Source organism: Parasteatoda tepidariorum, chromosome 10 (assembly GCF_043381705.1).
Source record: "Parasteatoda tepidariorum isolate YZ-2023 chromosome 10, CAS_Ptep_4.0, whole genome shotgun sequence".
Lineage (NCBI taxonomy): Eukaryota > Metazoa > Arthropoda > Arachnida > Araneae > Theridiidae > Parasteatoda > Parasteatoda tepidariorum.
The window spans coordinates 48161809-48186060 of NC_092213.1; the positions used below are offsets into that span (position 1 = coordinate 48161809).

A 24252-nucleotide genomic window follows, 5' to 3' on the forward strand; every position below is an offset into this window, starting at 1 on the left:
AAGATTACAAAAAAAAGAATATCACAATTATTCATGTTTGATGAGTGCTGACATCTAGTTTAAAATAAACTCTCCCTAAAAATATTACAAATAGTCTGGTACTGCAATCCGGCTTATAGATTGAGAAATAAACAAATTTCGGACATAAGACACTTATTGTTTTAATCTTTTTTTGGAGCATTGCTTTTCAACACTTCAGACCGGAAATATCATGGACACAAGAAATGGAAGGCGAATCTTCACCCTGTCATTTTGACGGGTTAAAGAACTAGTATTAAATTCATAGTGTTTGCTGAAGTTCTTTCACTGAGGAAAATAAAAAGCCACAGTTTAAGTGCTTTTAACTCGAAGCAAAGCTATAATTTAAACCATGCATAGGATTTTGCTAACAAACTTACATATTTAAAAACTTTGTAATTTTTTTTTTCCAAAATCGTTAAATTGGCAAATTTTTCTTCCCAGAAAAACTTACTTAAATCATTAATTATTCTCAATTTTCTAGATTTTTATGCGTTTATTATTAAAATTCATATCAAAGACGCTTTCTTCTTCGTAAAATTATGCTTTATCTTTGCTTTTTGCGCCATTTTAATTATTAGCATAGAGGTCGAAGATAACTGTTACGAACTCAAAACAATTATATAATTATCTTATTACTTGCTTAAAAGCGTTATTTCATATAACTAGAGATCCTTCGAAAAAACGACAGCTAAAAAGGACACTCATAGGACAATTTTGTGAGTGGAAAGGCCGAACTTGGTACAGTTGTTCCTAAATTAATAAAAAGACTTTTAAAATGTATTATTGTTCCTGCTTTTATCTTTTATAACTAGAAAAATCATAGATCCGGAAAATTGAAAAATAAAATAAAATTGAAAAATAAAAAGTTTAGAAAAGGACATTTGATGTACGACTTTTTTAAAAATAAGATTGTTTTGAGCAAACTAGAAAAGGCAGGCTGGAAATATAAATAAAATATTGATGACTAAAAATTAGAAGAAAATAAAGCTAAATTTGCACCATAATTCTAATAATTAATTTTTCCCTGAAATTTTTAATGAGGAACTGTTCTTGACTTTTATTACTTTTACATAACATAATTCTATCCATTATTGTTCTGAGCCATTAATGTCATGATTCTTTGGTATATGAAAACTCAGGATGCAAAATTGCCATGAACATGGCATAACGTTGTAGTATTAATACATGTCATAGGACGTCAGCTCATTGAAAAAAAATTAGATTTTATGGAAAAAGGTACTATATTAGTTGTATTTCATTATACAACGTAATTTATTGCGTTAAATTTTAAATTTCTTAGATATTTGGAGACGAAAAATTATTAAAGTGCGTTTGACAACGAATAATAAAGGACATACCTTAAAAAGGAATTTCACAGATCTTTGGAGACGAAAAATGATTAAAGTGTATTTAGCAACAAATAATTAAGGAGACACCTTAGAAAGCAAATTAAAAGAAAAGAAAGTGAATACCTTGCCGTGAACAGTAGGGTGGAGCTCATTTTTTTTTTACGTTAATTTTTTTTTTCTTTAATTTTCATTTCGAACAGTTTGACCCACTTTTCGAGGAGGATTCAAAAATGCACCAAAAAATGCACAAAAAATTTACTAATAGAATTTTTCTCCTACAGGCATTTACCTTGAAAATTTACATATTCCTTGAAACTACAGATATTTGCCTCTATTGCACCTTAAACAAAAATATTTTTTTCAACGAACTAGTTTTTTTGAATAGAAGATCACAAATGATAAATAAATCTGTACTTCTTAACACTGAATTCAGTTTATTCCTTCATAACTGGAAAGTATAAACTAAGATAAATAAATAAATTAAAGTCATTGTAAAGTCTTATATTATTCTTTCCTGTCCTGGTGGCTTTGCATTAAAAATGATTAAGTAAACAAATTTAAGTTTATACTTAATATCATCGATCCCGGTCGATATATGATGATAGCACATGTAACACAATCAAGCAAGCTTCCCGATTAATTGACCCTTTAGTGTATTATTTTTTATTTTTATTTCGATTACTGTTTTCTTTACGCTGAAATTTCATTTACAGCCTTCATCATCTCAGCTCTTCAATTATTTTGATATATTTAGTTAAAACTAGAACACTGTAAAAAAATCCGGTAGGACGTATCGGCACTCATGGTTTCGCTACTTTTTGCTGTAAAATCCATTTTCACTGCAAAGTTTTAGGGACTAAAATATCTGATATATCGTAATTTTACTGTAATAAATACAAGTAAAATCCCTGTAATTAAATAAATATTACTGTAAATGTTACGGTACATGATTTTACTGTAAAGATGGATTTAATGGTGAATTGAATTTTACGCATCATGCACACAGGGTTCCAGTACACTTTATCGGAATTTGATCTGGATTTTCTTACAGTGTAGATGAACATCCAAATCATTTTCTCTTCTGTCACAGGTAAGTTATATTATTTTTCCATCGCTATACGTAATACTTGATTTTTATTGCACTTAACCACACAAGTTTTTATCTTCGTCATGTAAACAAGGTTAAAGGCACCCCTGTTATCATTCTTCATTTTATTTTGCTTAGCTCAGTTTTCTTTCTTTTTTTTGGCTAGACCTATTTTATATCTCCATTTGATTTCATAAAAGAGTAGGTAATACTTTTTTTAAGTTTAGCACACTTTAGTCGATTTTGACTCGTGTATCATTAAAATCTAAATTCAGACACAAAAGTTTTGAAATAAAAATGTTGATTTCAGAAAATTCTGCATTTCTTGAATCCATTAATAAAATAAAACACATACTGGGGAATTTCTAACATATAAACTAGATTTTTTTTAAAGGAAATAAAGAAGTTTTGGGATTGTTTATGGGAAACAGGTGGGTATGCCAGCTTTTTTCATCAAATCCTTTTTTGCATTTAATTGTAAAAAATTGTTCAATGTAAAATTTGTTCAGTTCAGTATTTTTTTACGTACTTTAAATACTGATTTGTTCCTTTAAATTTAGTTGGTTGGTGTGTAGTAACATTTCTTGCTAATACAGGCATTTTTGAAACAAAAAAAACAAAAGACTCCTGCAAATAGTGACTTCTGCTGGCAACTGCTTTATTATAGAATAAAATAGTGATAATACGTGAACGAAATTAGCAAAACGTTCCAAAAACATGGATGATGGAAATTAAAACAGTTTTTCTAACTTTTTTCAAAAATAAAAACATTTTGTATGTAAATTCTCATAAAAAGTAGGATTATTTCGTAACTATATAGCTGTTTTTGTCATACAATTTCTCATATATATCAATAAAGTTTAAAGAGCAAACTAAGAGCAAAAATAAATATTTTTGAACATTCTATGCCAGAAAATATAGCTCTAAGCCTTTGACTTGTATTAACTACTTTGGTTGTTATTTGCAATAATTGCATAAAATTTCGTAAATCTGGATACAATATTTATGGAGATATGAACATTTTCATAAAAATTTGTTTCATGTTTTTGCTATAACTTGAAAAATATTCTAATAAAATAAAACGGAACCTTCGGAACAATTTTTTATTATTTAAAAAATTATTATTTTATTCTTTGAAAATAATTTACTAAAAATGGCACAAGATATTAATATTTAAAATAATTTCTTTATACTGAAATATTTTTTTTTCTAAGTTTTGTAATGCCTTGTATCTGATAACTATTTGAAAAAGTCCAATTTGGATATTTTAAACATTTAAAAAGTTACTTAAAATTTTCTAAGCAGTTTTTAAATTTTTTAAAGAAACCTCTAAAGGACAAGGGGTTTCCCACAAATTTTAGTTTGAAACGTATCATAAAATTTAATAAAAAAATTATAATACCTTACTCATTTAAAAACATTCTAATCTTTTAAAAATTTAAACTCTTGATAACGGCCAATGACCGTAAAATAAAATTCTGTCCATAAAAACCACCATGACCATAATAACACGAGTCTAAAAGTAATTTCTTCCGCTTAAAATACATAGTCACTGACCGTAAATTAACATTATGCTCGCAAAAGTTGTCTTCAGTAAAGACCTTCAAGTTGCTTAAGACTCCAGTGACATGTATGTCGAACCAAGGCAAATCGTTGAACAAGACAAGGTAGTGTAGTGCTGCCATCTGTCCAGGAGTGAGAAAGATGAGTGTTTGTGATCACCAGTGTGGAGGGAAAGTGAGAGATGTGTTCTTTTCGAGCCGGCAAGGTTTAAATTAAGAAATTTAAATTTGGGGGCTAATAAGTTACATATATTTATTGATAGTCCCAAAAAACAGCCAAGCAAAGTCGCTACCACAAATGAATATTTTAAGATAACCCATAGACTAATTCACGAGAGGAATACTTAATTTTACTCTGTTGCTAAGCAACCAAATTCAGGGTATTAAAAAAATTTAAATAATGTTCTGTGATAGCTGGGCGAGGTTTATTTATTAATAGTTAATAGAAAATATCTCGAAGTTTCTAGGCAATAGACAATTTTTCAGCTGATTTCTGACCAAAAAGCAGAGATATTTTTTAAATCTCCTATAAAAAGAAAATTTGAATCAATTTATAAATTATTTATGATCTTCTAAGCTTTTAGAATTTGAATATATGAACTTTTTATCAGGCATATTTGAGCTTTTTTTAATGTTGTTTTACTCCCTTTATACAAGGATTTCATGCTAAAATCAAATTTGCGTATCTTTTTATAACTATATACAAAATTTTAGGGATAATCAGTTTTGCAGCTTTGATCGAGTCTTCTAGGCAAAAAAGTTAAATAAACAAAAAAAGTGTCTGAAAAAAATGTAAATTGTACAGTAATTCTAATGCACATTCTGTATGTCTTATATAATTTACGATATTTCTTTTTTCTATAACTGAAGGAATTGCTGAATGTTAAAATGCATTTTAAAGACAAATATGTTATGTTTAAGAAAAACATATTGAAATAATATGTTACATATTGTATGATTCATTGTTTAAAGAATCGCTTCATTCTGCCACATATTACCATGGTTTTCTATGGATATAAATGATTTGCAAATAGCACCCTGATGTTTCGATACATTCCGAAACTTATTTTCACAAATTCAAATTAAAATGTTTACATGTTCCTCAATTACGATAAATTAAATTTATAACCAAATACTGGTGATTTCTTTATTTTCTTACATATATCTGATACGATATTCTCCCTTTAAACAAAGTTCGTATGGGTCTTAAGATACTGAAATGGTGGCACAAAAGCTTAAAAGATAAAATATTCAATTCCATTAGCTCAAAATATCGGGTCTCAAAATTTTAATTTTAAAATTAAATAAAATCTTCATAGTTACAATATTGCTGCTACGGTTCTCTTACTTTTTAAAAGAACACATGAATTCTGATAGAATATTAAAATGCATATGCTTATTCTTACGAGCACAAATTCCTTATCAAAATAATGATCAAGACTCAAATCTAAAACAGAATAATAGATAATAGAAACTTCACCGCCTTCAAGAAATATGAAAAGAGAAATAAAAATCCACATGTTTCAAGCGTTCAAATATAAGAGCCCTTTCGCAAGATTCGTCAGGCGTGAATGACAAGTGACGTTAGTTATTGGAAGCTCAAAACATGTCTACTTTTATTATCATCTATTATTTTTTAAATCAATGAAGTTTTTATCTTTTTGATACAGTTTCTTGGGATTATTCATTTAGTAACACAGTATATGAAATTACTTCACGCGATATTAAAATAAGTTTTACGTAAGATAAAGGCATAGGTTCTTAGATTGAAAAAAATAATAATTAGTCTCTTCTATTTAAGAAAATCAATACAGTACATAGGGATATCCTTAATACATAGTGATATCTCTCTTTAGGACATACAAAAATTCCATCCACAATTAAAATTTAAAAAGTCTAATATGAAAAGGAAATGTTCCCCAGAACCAGGAATCAAAATTAAATAGTTGCAAGGACAGTTATTTCATACAAGTTGCTCCGTTCCGTCCTACTCGAAGTTGTTTGAAAGTGTATTTATTATTTATTGATACAAAAGTTTATTTTGCATATATTTTAGGGTGTACTTTAGGCGTAATTTGACCGAGTTTATTTTTACAACCTTATTTGCTTCAAATTATTAAATAATTTACTTAAAATAAATTATGCAAGCTATATGATTTAATACATTTATTGTATAATAGTAAACGAGGCTCCCTATTCATATCTTTAAACTTGATACCGCTATAATTAAATTAATGGAATAAACTTCGATAAATAATAATAGTTAAATTTTTTTTTCTCGTTTTAGCTTTCGAGGAATAATATGTTTCGTTATATGCTAATTCTGGATATAACGAAATTATTCAGTAGGTGCCTTGGAGCAATATCATTCTTATCCACTTATGACAAAATAAAGGAAAAATTCATATTAGCAGTTTCTGTAAAAAAGTATGTGTATTTTTTTAATTAAAATAAGTTCGAAAATTACGTATGTTTTATTGCATTTTTCAAATCAGATGATGATTCTAAAATTGGCACAGCTTCGGAATCCTTTTGCGAATTTTAATTTTCAGTATTTGCTACTTATCAAAATGAAGTATTTTCTTAATGACAAATTATGCTACAATAATATCTTGGGAATTGTGCTAATGTTGAAAAATAGTTTTAACGGGAAAAAAATTTTAGACATCTTTTTTTTTTTAAAAAAAAGCTTTCTTACAGTTATTGGTGCAATTTATAAGTTTAAACGAAAAATAAAATTGCTGTTCGAATTTGTTCATTTGAAAAACAAGGAAAACAGTTATGGTTTTTTGAGTGGCACTAATATGTGTTTACTTTTTACAAACCAAACAAATAGGAAACAATAAGGTAAATAAATGAATAATTTGTTTGCTCAATTTTAGAGAAAAGGGTGCACTTATTTACTGGAATCAGTCTGCATTGTACTGAGTTATCTAAACTTAGAAAATGTTCTTAAATTCTCATCAGCTAACTTGCTATAGTTCTGAGACTTAAAAAATTTGGTTGAGTTGGTAAAAAAAAAATTCTGAGAAGCACACGCGGACTGGTAATTACAAAATTTTATTTTAAGATTAAGACGCTATATTATAGTATATCGTCCAGTATATACCTGAGGTATTGATTTATCAAAACAAATCAATACCTCTGGGCGTACTGGATTGGAGATCGATCGTTCTCTGATTCAGGTCAAAATTACGATCTGTGGATGAATGAATGGATGTATGAATGGGTCCGCCCTATAAACGGGTATGACGTATGGTGCGGCAGAAGTCGAATTCCAGGCCATAGATGGTGCCACTGGAAAACAAGAATGATCGCACCCCTCTCTGCCTAAGCAGGCATACGTCAACAACAGCAAAACGATATATAAGATGTTGAGAAATTTTAAGAATGTTACAAATGTTGACTGTGTATTCATATTGATAATTATAAAATATACATTGAAGAAGTTGATAAATATATTATTCCAAATCTATGCATACGTATCTATAATATTGAAATTGTATCAATTATTGAATAAACAANAAAAAAAAAATTCTGAGAAGCACACGCGGACTGGTAATTACAAAATTTTATTTTAAGATTAAGACGCTATATTATAGTATATCGTCCAGTATATACCTGAGGTATTGATTTATCATAACAAATCAATACCTCTGGGCGTACTGGATTGGAGATCGATCGTTCTCTGATTCAGGTCAAAATTACGATCTGTGGATGAATGAATGTAAGAATGGGTCCGCCCTATAAACGGGTATGGCGTATGGTGTGGCAGAAGTCGAATTCCAGGCCATAGATGGCGCCACTGGAAAACAAGAACGATCGCACCCCTCTCTGCCTAAACAGGCATACGTCAACAACAATAAAACGATATATAAGATGTTGAGAAATTTTAAGAAGGTTACAAATGTTGGCTGCGTATTCATATTGATAATTATAAAATATACATTGAAGAAGTTGATAAATATATTATTCCAAATCTATGCATACGTATCTATAATATTGAAATTGTATCAATTATTGAATAAACAAACTAAAAAATAAAATATAATCACAATCTGATGTATAATCAGATTCCATCTGTAACATGCTTTCATAAAACTCGAAATTCGTTGAATAAAATGTTTTTTATTCAATAATGATATAAAATGTATTTTATTCAATTAAATGTTTTATTTAAATATCTTCACTAAATTACGTATAAAATTTTAGACGACTAGAAAAGGAACATCCTATTTTATAAATAAAAAAATAATAAAAGATTAACAATCGGCTATTTTCGAAAAAAATATTAATGAAATTTTACGCTACCAGCGTGAAAGTCAAGTTCCTCCTAAGTTAACCATATTTAAATATTAATTCCCCCCTTTAAATATTTCCTCATTGCCGCCAAATGATTTTTTAAAAAGAATAAATTTTAATTTTTCTCTGATACTACTAAATAAAAACAGTTGAAACTTCAGATTTTTCAATAGAAAAATCTATAGATTAATATGGTATAAAAATTCATACCTCAGCATAATTCAAATTTTTTTTAATTCTCAATTAAATTAAATAATAAATAATAGTAAACAATTATTTCAAATTATTTTTTGCATGAAATTATCTTTGAGTAAATAGGCTTTATGAGTGGGTTAAATCTTTCTCGAATTGCTTTATTAGCTTTAAAAATATGACTAAAAATGCAAAAAGTGAAATTAACATTAAGAGGTGGAACTTTGGATCGCTCTCCTGACCAAACTATGGGGACCATATTTCAATTGTTTTAATCCAAAAAGTGGACCAAAAAATCAGCAATTGTGTTAATTAAATCTTGACGAAAATGAAATTGAAAGGACGAAGATGCCCTCGTTGATCAAATTAAAATAAATTTAATTGATAAAAAAAATCGGTTAAAGTATTTATCTATCGTAAAAAGAGTATATCGATTAAATAAAATTTTATGACATTCACAGCGTAGTTTCCTTGCATCGTTTCACCGTAAAAAAATACGTAAACAGTAAATTCTACAATATTAAAGTAGAAATAACCTTGAAAATCAATTACTATTTGTAGGAATATCATTTTTACGATTTATATAAAATATTAGAGCAGTTCGAGCATTTGTGAACTATGTCTTTATGTCCAATATTTAAAAATCACTATTTATATTAACTGTCTGTGCCAAATATTTCTAGAACAGCAATTTTGAACGTATATTAGAGAATCAAAATTATTTGACAGCTTTTATAAACGTTCTCTATGTGTTCATTTTTTCGTTTTTTGTTTCGTGTAGCTTTAATTTACAATTTAATGAATGCAATTTTTAGCAAACATGATATATATCTTGGATAAATTGCACAATATTTGCATTTAAAGTTATTGTTAACTGATACTCCTTTCTTGAAATTGCCACTAACAGGTAAGAACAGTTATTTTATTATTTTATTTTATAAATAGCGGTTTTCGTTAACATGACCAGATATTTATATAAATTTTATTTATATTTCTTCTCAAAATAAACACAATCAAAATTATTATACTTTAGCACATTGTAGTGTGAAATCCATATCTGATCGAAGAAAAACGAAAAATTACATCGAAATCTAGCGAAATTTATCTTCTGACGCAATCAATCAGGAATTGATGTGTTATTTGTTCTGCCTTCTTTTATAGTTATTTGTTAGATTTCGAGAGAATTTTTCTTTTCTTCGCTTTACCTTTTCTGGTCGTATTAAGTACGATCAGTACGATTTTTTGCTGTAGTGGCTGAGAACAAACAAGCAACTGGAACGGTAAAAATTCTTTAATGGCTGATAGCAGGTATACGACTGGAATGGTAAATATTCTTTGATGGATGAGGCTCTACAATTTTTCTTTTAAACGACGTATTTGAATAGTATTTTTTTCTGATACTATCAAAAGTTTTTAAAATTGATGTAGACTTACAAGTATAATCCTTACTATTTTATTAAATGTGTTTACCGATCGTCAGGAAAGGAAGAAGTAGACATATTTAAAGAATGATTTAATATTTTTCAGCAATGTTATGGCACGATGTTATGTCCATCATTGATACTGCAACCGTTCAAATTCAAAATGATTATTTTATAGTGAAATGATAATACGCTTTTTTGTTATATTTTGCTACGCGTGTTTGTTTCAGTTTGTATAAGTAGTAATTTTAAAATTGCCATTTTTGTTCGTTCGCCAACCGATATCTGCGTTAACAGCATTGAAAAAAGGAACATCGTTTGACTTTGACTTAAAAATGGCACTTCCATAAAAGCATTTTGATTGTAATAGTGAATCAATAAGTAAATACACAAATAAGGGATAATAAGATATAACAAATAATAAGATGAAATGACTCAAAGAAAAAAAAAGTGGTAAAAATCAGGTAAATAAGTCAATGGATGGGTAAATCAGTAAATATGTATTCAAATTAAAAAAATGGACAAATCGGTAATTAGACAAGTCACTAATTGTGTAAAATATGTTTAAATGCTTTAATCAGTTAATAAGCTTATCACTTTGAAAATGAAAATAAAAATTAATGACTCATAATTTATGATACGGCAGTTTTCCTAAGCTTTATATTTAAAGACGTTATTACAATTTTAAAAAAATAAAATAATAAAAATAGAATCTTATATAGTGAAAAAAATATCATTATGTATATCAGCATGTGTACTGAGAAAATAGTCTGCTTAAAACTATCAGAATATGGTAAAATTTTCCATGTTTCTGGCCCTAAGGAAACACTTTAAAGCCCTATAAATATTACCGAAAAGCTTAAATAATGATTTTGCTAAAGTTAACAATAAAATATAATTTTATAATGAGCGATAAATATTTTTAATTTTATCATGATACCTTAGAGCATGGCATAAAAACTATTTACGAGATTAAATTTGCTTTTCAATTTTGTAATTTTTACTAAATGCGTGATAAATAGAACTATAATTTTTAAAACCATAAATTTCCAGTAAGCCGTTGTTAAATGAACTAAAAAATTACGAAATCAGTGGCCTAAATATCGTATATTTTGGTTTTTTGACCAGAACTATGTTGTTTTTTTTTACAAGAATTAGCACTACCATAAAGTATGATAATTTTACCAGAATTTTTGTCTCCGTGTATTACATAGTATACATGAAATTATCAGACATCAGTAGAGCTGCAAAATTATAATTTGAAACAGTTTATATTGTTTTTTTAATCATAAATATTTTTATTGTCAAATTGAGCCTCACAACTGTTAACAAAATACTGCAACATAAGTGTAGGCAATTAAGGACAGACAATTAAAAAGTAATGAGGATTTTGCATTTAAAATGTATAACAACGAATAATACCTATTATTATAACATCTATTATTATAATTAGTATAACACCTATGAACATGGGATAATTGGATTCATTTTTCATGCTATATCATGTGAAAACAAGTTCATGTCAATCTAAGTTCAACATAGTTGTAAAGTTATGAAAATTATATAAACTAATTGTCTAATGAAAAAATTGTTCTGCTTTTACACAAACATCTTTTATCTTTAGTGAATTATTTGGGGTCGATTCTGTCAATTTTTTTTCCAGTCAAGATAAAGAGAAAACAAAGGGTATGTAACTCGTCTAAAGAGCAATATCAGATTCATAAAACAGGTATAGGTCAATAGAATAAAACTTTCATAGCTTCTGAACTATTTGTTCCATCAAATTGCTTTTTATTTCATTCAGTTAAGCGTAAAAAAAAAATACATGAGAAACAATACCTTGGTTATGTAGCAGATATTGTTTAAGGTTCTTCCTTATTTTGATCCCTTTCTTCTAAAGTAAATTCAAGATAGCGGCTAAACTTTATTGATTGATTCTAAATCTGAACCAAAAATTTCAAAACATTTTCCAGCTAACCCCTTAATGTTTACAAATTCAGCATTTTTTTAATAAAATAGAAACTGGACAATAAGAGGTAAGTTTTTTTGTCATTAGTTTATTTAAAATTTAAAAAAGAAACTACAGCTGCGAATTGCTGAGATCGTTAAAACGGCCCAGTTGACCACTGGATACAATCAGTGCAATGAAAAATATAAATCCAAGAATGCACTGTTTAATCTTTTTATTTCGTTTTTTAGACTCAGATTTTGTACTAGAAAAAGCAACAAAAAAATTTTTATTTTCATATGACAGTTCAAAGTTTTTAAAAATAATTTGACTCTATTTTATGAGATAAAGTTCTTATTTAAAAAGTTATTTCAGTTTTTATGCGGTAACGTGTATCCTAAAAACACACGATGATTCGAAAATTCAGTTGATAAATAAAAGAAAATGGATGTGTTCGGTTTGCTGCAATCTACATTAGAAATCATAGCTATCATCTAAGTTTCATAATTAGTTGAAAAGTTTGTCAACAGATGGCACTGATAACTGAAGAAACAAAATAATAAAAATACACAGCAAGAATAGTATGGACTAAAGATATAAATTACCGTCTCATAAAAAAATTTCAGTTGAAATTGTTTGATAAGTAGTCAGCAGTGCCATATAGGGACAAACATTACAACGAGTTCTTAATTTGGAAAGTAAAAACACCTTAAAGCTTGATGTGCTCCTTAGCACCATACAAAGCAAACCATACGTTTTTATATCCTTCCGTTTATCTTCAAATATGTTTTTCAAATTTCTGGTTATTTTTAGAACACACTATATGTATTTGAAATATATTTGATTAAAACCAAATACAGAAAGTAGACATAAATTTTATGAAAAATATTTTGTCTTAATTATTTATCTTGTCTCTTTTTCAGGTTTGGAAATGCGAACACTATCCACACCATCAAAGAGCTGAGATTCAATGGCATTTTTTTCTTTACGATATCGTCCCAAATACATATTTTTACTTTTATTTTGCGTTGGAACATATGTTTTATTTAGTTATTATTTCACGCAAGAAATACTTGAGCCTCGAAATGGTACACCAAATTCAGTCATAAGTTCTGCCCTTAAGACCATCCCGAAAATTGACCAAATTCATTTGGAAACTGGCAAAGTACCTGTCTATAATGAAGATATTTTACTGAATGCTGATGTTCGCAAACTAACTCGGGCAAACAACCACATACAGTATGAAAATATAAATCCAGATACAAATTTTTATTTACGTAACAAGCTAAGTGAAATTACCACAAATGCTCCTACATATCCTCCGATGAAACCAGATTCTCAAGAATTTCTCAATCTTTGGTCTGATAATCATAAAGATCACATTTTTACTAAGGCTCTTACATATCCTCCAAGGAAACCAAATTCTCAAGGATATCTTGATCGTTGGTCCGATAGTCGTAAAGATCAAATTTTGACAAATGCTCCTACATACCCACCGGTGAAACCAGATTCTCAAGAGTTCTTTGATCTTTGGTCTGATAATCGTAAAGACCGCATTTTTACTAATGCTCTTATATATCCTGCAAAGAAGCCAAATTCTCTAGGATATCTTGATCGTTGGTCCGATAGTCGTAAAGATCAAATTTTGTCAAATGCTCCTACATACCCTCCAATGCAACCATATTCTCAAGGATTTCTTGATGTTTGGCCCAACAGTCGCAAAGATCATATTTCAACAAAAACTCCAACAACAACTGGGCAGCAATCAAACACTAATGGTGCTTTAGGTTCCACATTTGAAACTATACATGAAAACAACACGTATCCGAAAACTTTAACAACTTCATATCAGTTTGCAAAACCTACCAAAAATCCCGCTTTCATAATAGATACTCAAGGTTGCAGAATACCAAAATTAGATCCTTGGGATCCAACAATACTTCAATTCATTGAAATCCTTGATCCATTAACCTGCTCTGGTCGTCCTTTGTTCATAACTCCTGACCCAAATGGAGCAGTTCATCTGAATGTGTCAATATTAGAAAAATATTATAATTCTAGTATTGATGACGTACAATGTTTTTATGCAGGCATTGGACGATATTATGAACCTAGCATGATTAGAGAAGAATTCGTTTATTTGACTGTTCAAAAACAATTAGAATTTGATAGACCAATTGATTATGACCATATAGCAGTAACATGTAATTTTAGCAATAATTATACTCATGAGCAGTATATACCTCTTGTAAGACTTAAAGACAAAAATGAAGATAATGCTAGCACAAACCCTACAAGTCTGAACGTTATTCTCTTGGGCATTGACTCAGTTTCGAAACTAAACTTTTTCAGACATTTTCCTAAAACAAAAGCTTTCTTAAAAGACAAAATGAATACTTTTGACATGAAGGGGTATACGAAAGTAGCAGACAACACATTTCCGAATTTGGTACCAATGCTTACAGGTCATTTCGTTGACTATTTTTGGAATGAGTCAATGGCCGATACATTCTTTTTTGACAACATAAGTTTGATCTGGAAAGACTACTCCAGATATGGCTACAGAACATTTTACGCTGAAGACAAGCCATATGATGGAACTTTTAATTACTTCAGAAGAGGATTTTTTGAACAACCGACTGATTATTATTACAGACCATTGGCACTAATGATCGAAGTCTCTAATTTGAGAAGTGAAGCATTAAAATACAACTCAACTTGTCTGAATTCTGAATTAGAAATGGATTTTATTAATAACTATTTGAGGAACTTTGTGAAAACCATGGATAAGAGACCATATTTTGCTTTTGTCATGCAATCTACTCTCACACATGATGTCTTGAACTACGCCAGTTATGCCGATGCCCCGACTGTGAGACTACTAAAAGCCCTTCATGATGATGGTTCACTGAACAACACACTTCTTGTCATTTTTAGTGATCATGGTATCAGGTATGGTGATATGAGATACACATATATCGGTAAATTCGAAGAACGGATGCCTTTTATGTACATGCACATACCAAAATGGTTCCTCAATCAGAATCCTGATATCGAAAGGAATATGATCATAAACCAAGACAGAATCATTACCCTTTTTGATATCCATGCAACTTTGAAACACTTACTTCACCTGAAGAATCAAGTCTCTTTGGAGGACAGCGACGAGTTCGGGATGAGTCTTTTTAACGAAATACCAGAAAGTAGGACATGTGAAGATGCTTATATACTTCCACATTGGTGTCCTTGTACTAATTTTAACCCTGTTTCAAAGAATGATCTGGTTGTTATAAAAGCTTCCAATGAGCTCGTCCGCCACATAAATGAACTTTTGCAACCTCATGCTGATGTATGCGAGACATTAGAACTTCATGAAATAAAAGACGCTTTACTCGGATTGCCTAATGAATTAGTACTAAAATTCACCGGGCGTAGGGGTATAGTTGAAAATGCAGTTATCGGATTGGGTGAGGTACCACCGACCCTTGGCGACTATCTTATCACACTCTCAACTCAACCAGGTGGTGCCATGTTTGAAGGAACAGTACGATATGACGATGAAATGGGCTTTGCGAAAGTAATGGGCGTAAGTAGAATCAACATGTATGGCGCGCAATCATGGTGTATAGACAGTCCAAAACTTAAGCTTTATTGCTACTGTAAAACACAGCTTTCATGACTGTTTTGAATTATGTGATGTTTCCAAATGTAACTGAAAAAGATGACTTTACCAAATTTTACGAAAGCAAGTTAATAACAAAATATATAAATTAAGAAAATATATGAATCAACTTAGTTAACTTGCTGGATTTAAATTTTTTGTGCAATAGATTATTTTAAAAAGCCTGAACATCAATCCAATTCTCAGATTTATCTTAATATTTGATTGTTTTACATGGTTTTTTTTTATGCCCGTGAAAGTTTTACGCACAAAAATATCTGTCCGTAACTTTAACTACATTCAGTAAATTATTATAGTCTTTTTTTTTGTATATTTTATGTAATAAAATAAATATAACATTTTCTTCAGTTTACTATATTCTCTTTACAAATTTCATCAGGCGCATTTCACGTTTATTTTTGTCGTCATTACATGCATTACCCTTATTCAGGATAACTTAATTCGGGATTACTCAATTTCACTTTTCAATTTAAAAATTTGGAGATTGATTGTTGCAAAATTTGGATCTACAGTTATTCTCACTCATGCATTCACACAAAGTTCTAGAAAACATGAAATAAAATCTATATAATATTTCAGAGTTTTAGTATTGTTTTTACAAGTTCTGTCAGGCACATTTCTCAATTTTTATCTTCATTCTAGCAGTATACTATGCACAATTTAAAGCAGAATATGAGCGGCGACCGTTTTAAACATTATCGTCTTGAAAGATACGCTAATACTGTTGTTGATATGTCCAATAAAGTTTTTTTTTCTTGCACCGGCAGTGACGACATATTTTGTTTTTCGTATTTTTCTCGTAAACTATGGATCGTACTGAAATGCTATTTTGGGCAGTTTTTTTTAACTCCCAATGAGGAATCTAGCCGTGCCGAGTTTATTCGGTCATTTTGGGACACCCTGTATATGATCTTCCTTCGGGGTTACTTTAGTCACTTTACAATAAGATAATTTAGAAATTAGTTAGTTGTTGCAAAATTTGAATCTATAGTTACACTCAATCTTTAAATACTTGAAAGCCTTCTAAGACATATGTGTTAAAAACATGAGGGTATAAGTTACTCCTGGTGTAGAGTAATTATAGCAAGTTGTAAGAATTCCATATTGACTTATGTAAGTTAGTGGTAAAGTAACAAAAGGCTTTTAAAAATGTGCATATACTGCTCAAAATTTAAAAATCAATATGGATAAGTTTTTTTTTAATTTTTAATGATTTTGTGATTTTATTATTAAATGGTATTTAATTTAGTAATGAAAGTCACATTAAAAATGCGAATTAAAAAGTTTGACTTCTTTTATTGATCCTTAAACACTGTTCATTAGCGGCAATACCTGAAGTATTCGTAATCCTAGTTTTGTGGATAAAATGGAAGATTTTGTTATCTAGTGCGAAAAACAACAGACTATCGAAAAAATTCGAAATTGAAATAAAAACAATGAAGTTAATCAACTATTAAATCACTTTTTAATATTATGTTTAGCAATGCTGATCCTAAAATTACACTAAACACAATATTGCACTTAATTTAACAGTCAAACTCAGAATGATGTTAATGAAATTAGTGCAATGGCTTAGTGACTTAACCCTGTGAAATAGTCTAAATAGCGTCAAGTGATGGTAATCAACATAAATGATGAAATCAAAACATTTAGAAACAAATATACTATCAACATTCTAAACAACTTGGTAATATTGGAATACAATCTCATAACTTTAGATTTTACATTTCCATATGTTATATCCATCGAAAATGCCAATATACTAATTTCTAGATTTTCAGATTTCAACTAGTTATTGTTAGTAAAGCAAAGTATGATTCATAGTCAAATGGAATCAATCATTAGCTAGTAAAAAAAGAGGAATAACACTTACTAGTCAAATTCATTTTTATAAATAATTCTTCGATTCCGCTTCCAGAACTAAAATAGGTAAGTAAATTATTCACGTCGCACTAAAGCTGCACAATAAACTACTGGTAACTGTCTGGGAAAAACCCCTGAGGATGATCCGAAGACATACCATCGCAATTTTGCTAATCTGAAGAGGGGGTGGCTCCCCTGCTTTGTTATCCCGATGACCTATAGAACTAAAATTTATGTAATTTTTTTTAAATTATTGATTCATTAAAATTACAGTGAACTACTACCACACTAGGTGGCGTTAAACTTGGAATTTGCTTCATGTAGTGCCTAGATATGTGCTTTAATTTACCCAACTTTTAGGGAGGGTTCTCACTGCCTGAGATTTTTTCCACGTTGCGAGTGAGAACCTGAGTGAAGTTTTTTACGGGTAAAAATATTTCGCAATCGCATTCGCATGCAAATGTTTCGCTTTCAGTGAGAACAGCTCTTTAACTAGGTATCATGTGTACTGCTCTGAGTCATTAGCGATATCTGTCAATTTTGACCTTGAACTCATCTCAAATTTCTCAAAACTGTTCCATTAAGGCAGTTAGATGATAACTGGAACTGTTCGGTTTTTAGGCTTTGAGCTGCACTTGGAGTTCAACATTTAGTTTTGAGATAGGTCGAGAGAATATATATATATATANTATATATATATATATATAGCAGCACTATGCACAAGTGTTCCTATTATTTTGTCCTATACCTGTATATATATAGATTCATTCATTCAACCCTCTAATTATTGAACAGCAGACCCAATTACGTGTTTACGACTACTAATGGTCAATCCCGTAGCCTTGTAATTTTAAACACAATACAAAAGACGAGGAAACTTCTGTATCACGTATTAAGTGAAATTTCGTGGAGGATTTTTTGATGGAAATAACCCGAAATTGCATTACATGGAGAGAAAAAACACGAAAAAATCCTATGATTAGCCTGACGGCAAGGGGACTCTAACCCCTGATCAGTCTACGACTGAGGATAATTTACGTTACCACAGTGGTCGGTGCCAGCTGGGTGCGGAATTCGTAAAGACCAGCCATCGCTGTGATTCGAACCCTGTTCACCTCATTGAAAAGTAAACGGTTTATCTCCTAAGCTAGAATGTCCGTCTCTATGAAGAAAATAAATGTTCGCACTAATTAGACCAAAATATATGACTTTATATGGCCAAAAATATTTACAAATGTACATCACTTACAATAAAAGATGTAGTAAAAGGCATCTTGAATATTCGGTAGAAAGAAATATTCCACTTGACTCACAACAACACAAAGCAAATTTTTTAAAACCCGAAGTTACATTTTAAGAACAAAATGCCACAAAATTTTCACTAATTATCTTTTAAAAAAATCCATATTTATTCACAAATAGAAAGCTTTTGAAACCCATGTTCGTAAGAAATTAAAACTTTTAACATTTCTTTTGCTTTGTGACTTGCTAACTACCAATTCGAAAACCATTGTTCAAAGCTTCTTACTTTTGAAATTAAGTAAAGTTTCTTTTATATGAACGGTGGTAAAAATTTCCTCTTTACCCCAAAAATATACATTTTTAACAATACATTTTTTGACCCATACCAGGAAAACAAAATATTTTTAATTTTTAAGGTAATGTGAAAACAATGACGGTTTGTTAGTTGTTTAAGTTTTGAAATTTGAAGCTAATTGCTTTGTAATAAACTCTTCTGTACAGTGCGCAAAATTAAAAACGGACCAATCTGAATAACTTTTGATCTATGATTACATCTTCATGTTCTAGGACACAATCTTAAAGGCTTGAGGGAATGACCTCAAATGAGCTAGTTAATTAATGCAGAAGATATTTAAAGATACGAAACAGGCAATAAAACGTACTTTTTCTGAATAAATATAAATTTTTTTTCGACGCATTCGAATATCTGACCCCCAAAGTACAAATGTAGCCGCAATCTGGGAAATGAAAACGAAACATATTTGCTAACAATTATAAAATTCGCTTATTCAGAGATTATTCCATGCAAAAAATAAATGTAAGTAAATATTTCTTTTTATTTAATGATAGTTGAAAAAAATTTTAATTGTAAGGTATAAAATATTTGACATCATTTTAAAGTATGTAATTCTACATGAAAAAAATTTGAAATATGAGCAAGATCGATCAAACAGTTCCTGAGAAATCGTATTTTGAAAAAGTCGCATTTTTAAAATAGTGGATCCTAATATGCTATTTTTTTTAAAATTGGATTCTTCTAAATTATGCAAAAAATTGTATACGTTACAATTCGAACTTTGTGTAGCTCTCCTGACCAAACTATTGGGACCCTGTTTCCAGATAGCAACTATACCGTACATTTCGGTGGTCAGAAATCTGATTCCGCCGGGAAATAGAAAACTTGTTTTTGTGTCTGATTTCGTAACTTAAAATATCGTGTTCACTAATTAATTAGCATATTTGAGGTCCCTCCCTCGAACTTTTGAGATTGAATTCCAGAACGTGATGATCCGATCATTAGATCAAAAATTATTTAGGGTGGTCCGTTTTTTATTTTGCGCTCTGTACAATCAGAAGCTTTAAATGAGGAATAAGCAAACAAATGCCTTGAATTAGGAATTCGAATGAAAATAGTTTAATAGTTTTGTTTTGCATTTTGTACAGCTGGAAGTGATTGCAGCTGTTAGTATATAAAATTTCGTAATCTAAAGATCAGACTTCAAATAGTCTTAGTTAAGGACAAACTCATTATATGTTACTCATAAAATAGCCTTTATTTATCTGAAGAAAATACCACGTGTTGTCTGCCAATGTATTTCTAACCGGAGATGTTATTCAAATAATCATTGGGCTAGGTTAAAGTTATTTTCTTTCAAGGAATTGGTTTGGTTTAAATTACGTCTTATTTTGCGTAGTAAGTAAAATAAGAGAGAAATGTTTGTATTTAGTTTTGCCCTTAATTCATTTATTTATTCACATTTCATGCATTTACGTAATTTTATTTATTTAACACATCTTACATAGACATTTTAATATCTAATATTTCAACATTTATACATATATGTCATTCGCAGTTTTCTTACTCTGTATAAATTAACTCAATTATATTTTATTTTTCACAGCGTAACATCGCAAAAAAGTTATTAATTTGTATAAGTTACCACTCAGATAATTATGTTGTTGCTTCAATGTCACTTGCGAATCTTGCAAGCCTGCTTGGTGAAACCAAGTGTATTTAAGGCAGAGGCTGTGTTTCTTGTTTTTCAGTGGTGCCATGTATGGCCAAGAATACAACTTCAGCCACTAACATGTCACAACCCATTCATACATCCAATCATTCATCCACAAATCGTAATTTTGACTTAAATCAGAGAACGATTCATCTTCAATTAAGTGCCCCAGAGATATGATTTTTTTTTATAGGAACATGGGGGACCTTGTGACCCGACAGATTTAACTTGCACCAGTCACCATTTACTACATGGGGAGTCTTCGGCCGGTGGGGATCGAAATCATGACCTCTTGGACATGGGTACAACGTCCTACCAATCAGGCTATCCAGGTTTCAGATAATTATAAAGATATGCAATAGTTAATAATATGAACAACAATTATAAACATTTCAAAAATTATTTGCTACAAATCTTATCGTAAATTTTTAATTTTTAGCTTAAAGCACTTGGAAAATATAAGTAACTACAGCTAATTAAATTATTATAATGCTTAGATAGCTAATTAAATTTTTTTAATGTCTAATATATTTTTGCCGATATAGGAACAAAAATTATTTTGGCTAATAAAACCAAAATATACGGTATTTATATCAATAATTCATGAAAAAAGACTTAAAATTACAGTAACTGACGAACAAATTGTAATTTCAGAAAATAAATAAATAAAAAAAATCGTCTTAAGTACAGAAATGAAAATGGCTCTTTCAGCGAAATGGCTCGTTTAGCATGACAACTCCATAGTGTAGTTGCATTTTAAAAGGCTGCAGATCGGCTTGTATGATACTTTTTACTACAAATTTGACCTTTAATAATTTTTCGACTAATTATCGAATGTTATATTTTTTATTCCATTATGCTTTTTGTACCTTCCCCTTCGTAATTTTAGGTGTCTAAATCACTTTTTTTTTTGGTTGCGGCAAAGTGTTAAGCAGAGGCTTAACTGATTTTTTAATAATGCTTTGATACAATAATAATATTACTAAAAAATGTAGAAAAGTATTGGATTTTTCGATTTTTTATAAGAAAAAGAACTTAAACTATATCGAGTGCCAGCAAATTATACTGTCGCTATGCAATGTAAGTGTAAAATAAATTGACATGCAAAATAATTTCTAAAAAAAAACAATTAAAATTTTTGGGAATCTTGAGGCAAAATTTGGAACGAAATTTATGTTTATAAAATAGAAGTAAAGTAGAATGCTTAATTTATTGTTGTTCTGCTAATAAAAGTCGGGTGCGATTAAAAAACAGATAATTTCCTTGTTATAGCAAATAAACATGAAAAGGAAGTTATAAAAATTGTTTTGCTTCTTATTACAGGTCTATAATTTTAAGTTTTTCAAAAAACATTTCTTACTTGAGTCTTGTAATGATGAAATAAAAGTATACTTGCTATTATTATTTTTGTCTTTTTGCTTAAAAAATTGCTATGTAAGTAAACTATTAAAATTATATATTTCATGCCAATATTATTATAACGTATTACTTGCTGTTAGTTATTTAGTTCATGCATTTATTTACAATTTAGTGCCTATTGACTTTGTGTATTTACTGTCATGATTTGCCTTAGCAGGTTACTTTTACATTTGTCAATTTTTTAGTGTATATAAAAATTCAAAATATATTTTCTATTATGTTCTCGTATTAACTTATTAATGACTCACTTTAAATCTTCCAAAACTGTTTGTAGTACCTTAAAATCAAAGGAAACTAAATCTTGCCTAAAAGATATTTAATTTGAAAAACCTCAAAAATGCTGAACCATAATACGAAATGCAAAAGATTATGTGAAACGCAATCTTGCCTGGAATATTTTGAATTTGAAAAACCTCAAAAATGTTGAACCATAATACAAAATACAAAAGATAATGTGAAACGCAATCTTGCGTGAAATATATTTAATTTGAAAAACCTCAAAAATGTTGAACCATGATACGAAGTGCAGAAGATTGTGTGAAACGCAAAACTGAACATATTTTTGCAACTGTAGTTCATAATGTATTTTTTGGGGGCAAGTATAAAATTATTTTTGAATCTTACTAAATTTTGAAACGAAACTTTTACGTTATCAATCAGGCGCTTTTAACGTGTAATGTTTCAAAATTTAAAATTAATATACTTAATTAATGTACTTAAAATTTAAAATTAATGAGAATTTAAACAAAAATGCACTTTTCTTCTGAACAAAACGTATTTAAATAGCTTTGATTTTGACTTTTAAAGAAAAGAAAGTTTACGTTATCAACCGAAAGCAAGATACGTACACGGAGAAAAAATTCTGGTAAAATTACTGTACTGTATCATAATGACAATGACATTTATAGTAAAAAAAAACGTAACTTAAGACTAAAATATACCATATTTAAACCATTCATTTGGTAAATTTTCCACTCATATGGTAAAAGTTTGCGAAAATCCTGATTTTCAAAATCATAGTTCTTATTACCACACATTTAGTGAAAAAATACAAAACTGAAAAGTATATTTAACCCAATAAGTGGTTTTTATTCTATGCCCTTAAGTATCATGATAAAATTACCACATTTACCAAATTTTATTCATAATATTCTACAGTGAATTTTGCCAAAATTATTACCAAAACACTTTCGTAAAAATTACCGAGGTCTTTGGTTTTCCAGCAGAGTAGTTGTTAAATTTCAGAGCATTAATTTTTTCTATTTTAAATTTTTATCTCTAAAATAATAAATTTGAATCAATTGAACCGAATCTGAAATTTTAATTTTTGTAATTATATTGCTTTTAGAAAAAAAATACATATTATTAATTACGTATTTTTTCAGCATGCTATCACTTAAAAAAACGAACAAGTAAACGAAATTTTTACTTTTTTCTTAGTACACTTTGAAAATTAATTTTTAATTATGACATAAATATAACAAAATGGTTAAATTTTTAATCAAACTTTTAATACGCTTTGAATATCACAAAATTTAAAATTAATCAACAATTTTGAAAAAATAACTTATTTCTTGTTAGCAACATATTAAAATACTTTTCAATTTTGATTTGAAAATTAAAAAAAAGTGTATATTATAAACCGAATGCTTGATACGAGCTACTTTTTATAAAATTGAAAATAAAGAAACAAGTAAATTTAATATTCGTTTTTTTTCGCAACGTATAAAAATATTTTTGAATCTGTCTTGAAAATGGAAAAATAATATTATGTAATCATCTGAATGCTTGAAATGTTCTGTGATTCACAAAATTCCAAACAAACTAGCATTTAAAAAGAGTTCATAATATATATACATTAAAAAAACAAACTAGTGTGAGATTATACAGTTACAGAACCATCCCTAAAAGTTTCCATGAATCGTTAGAATTCAACTCATGAATCAATCCCAAAATTTACATTTACTGTATTTTAATTATTATCCATTACTATTCCTTACGCTATTCTCATACTATTATTATACATAGTTTATTTTTTAGATTACCTAGCACTGTCTCTTATTCTGTTATCATACTAATAATATACATATTTTTGCAGTCTACAGATTTTTTTACTAATATTATCGATTATCATATGTAACAGAGCACATATTAA

General features: G+C 29.1%; 1 protein-coding gene across 3 annotated transcripts; it reads left to right on the forward strand.

Moving 5' to 3' along the window:
• The first annotated feature begins 9114 nt into the window (after positions 1-9114).
• Positions 9115-15914, forward strand: LOC107456204 (uncharacterized). 3 transcript variants are annotated; one of them, XM_016074004.3, is made up of 2 exons: positions 9115-9420; positions 12806-15914. In XM_016074004.3, the coding sequence occupies exon 2, from the start codon at positions 12853-12855 to the stop codon at positions 15559-15561; it is 2709 nt and encodes a 902-aa protein (XP_015929490.2). In that variant the 5' UTR covers positions 9115-9420; positions 12806-12852; the 3' UTR covers positions 15562-15914. The 3 variants fall into 3 exon arrangements, with proteins under 3 accessions (XP_015929490.2, XP_015929491.2, XP_071042564.1); XM_016074005.3 differs by lacking the exon at positions 9115-9420 and adding an exon at positions 9686-9837; XM_071186463.1 differs by lacking the exon at positions 9115-9420 and adding an exon at positions 11948-11970.
• Positions 15915-24252: the final 8338 nt, after the last annotated feature.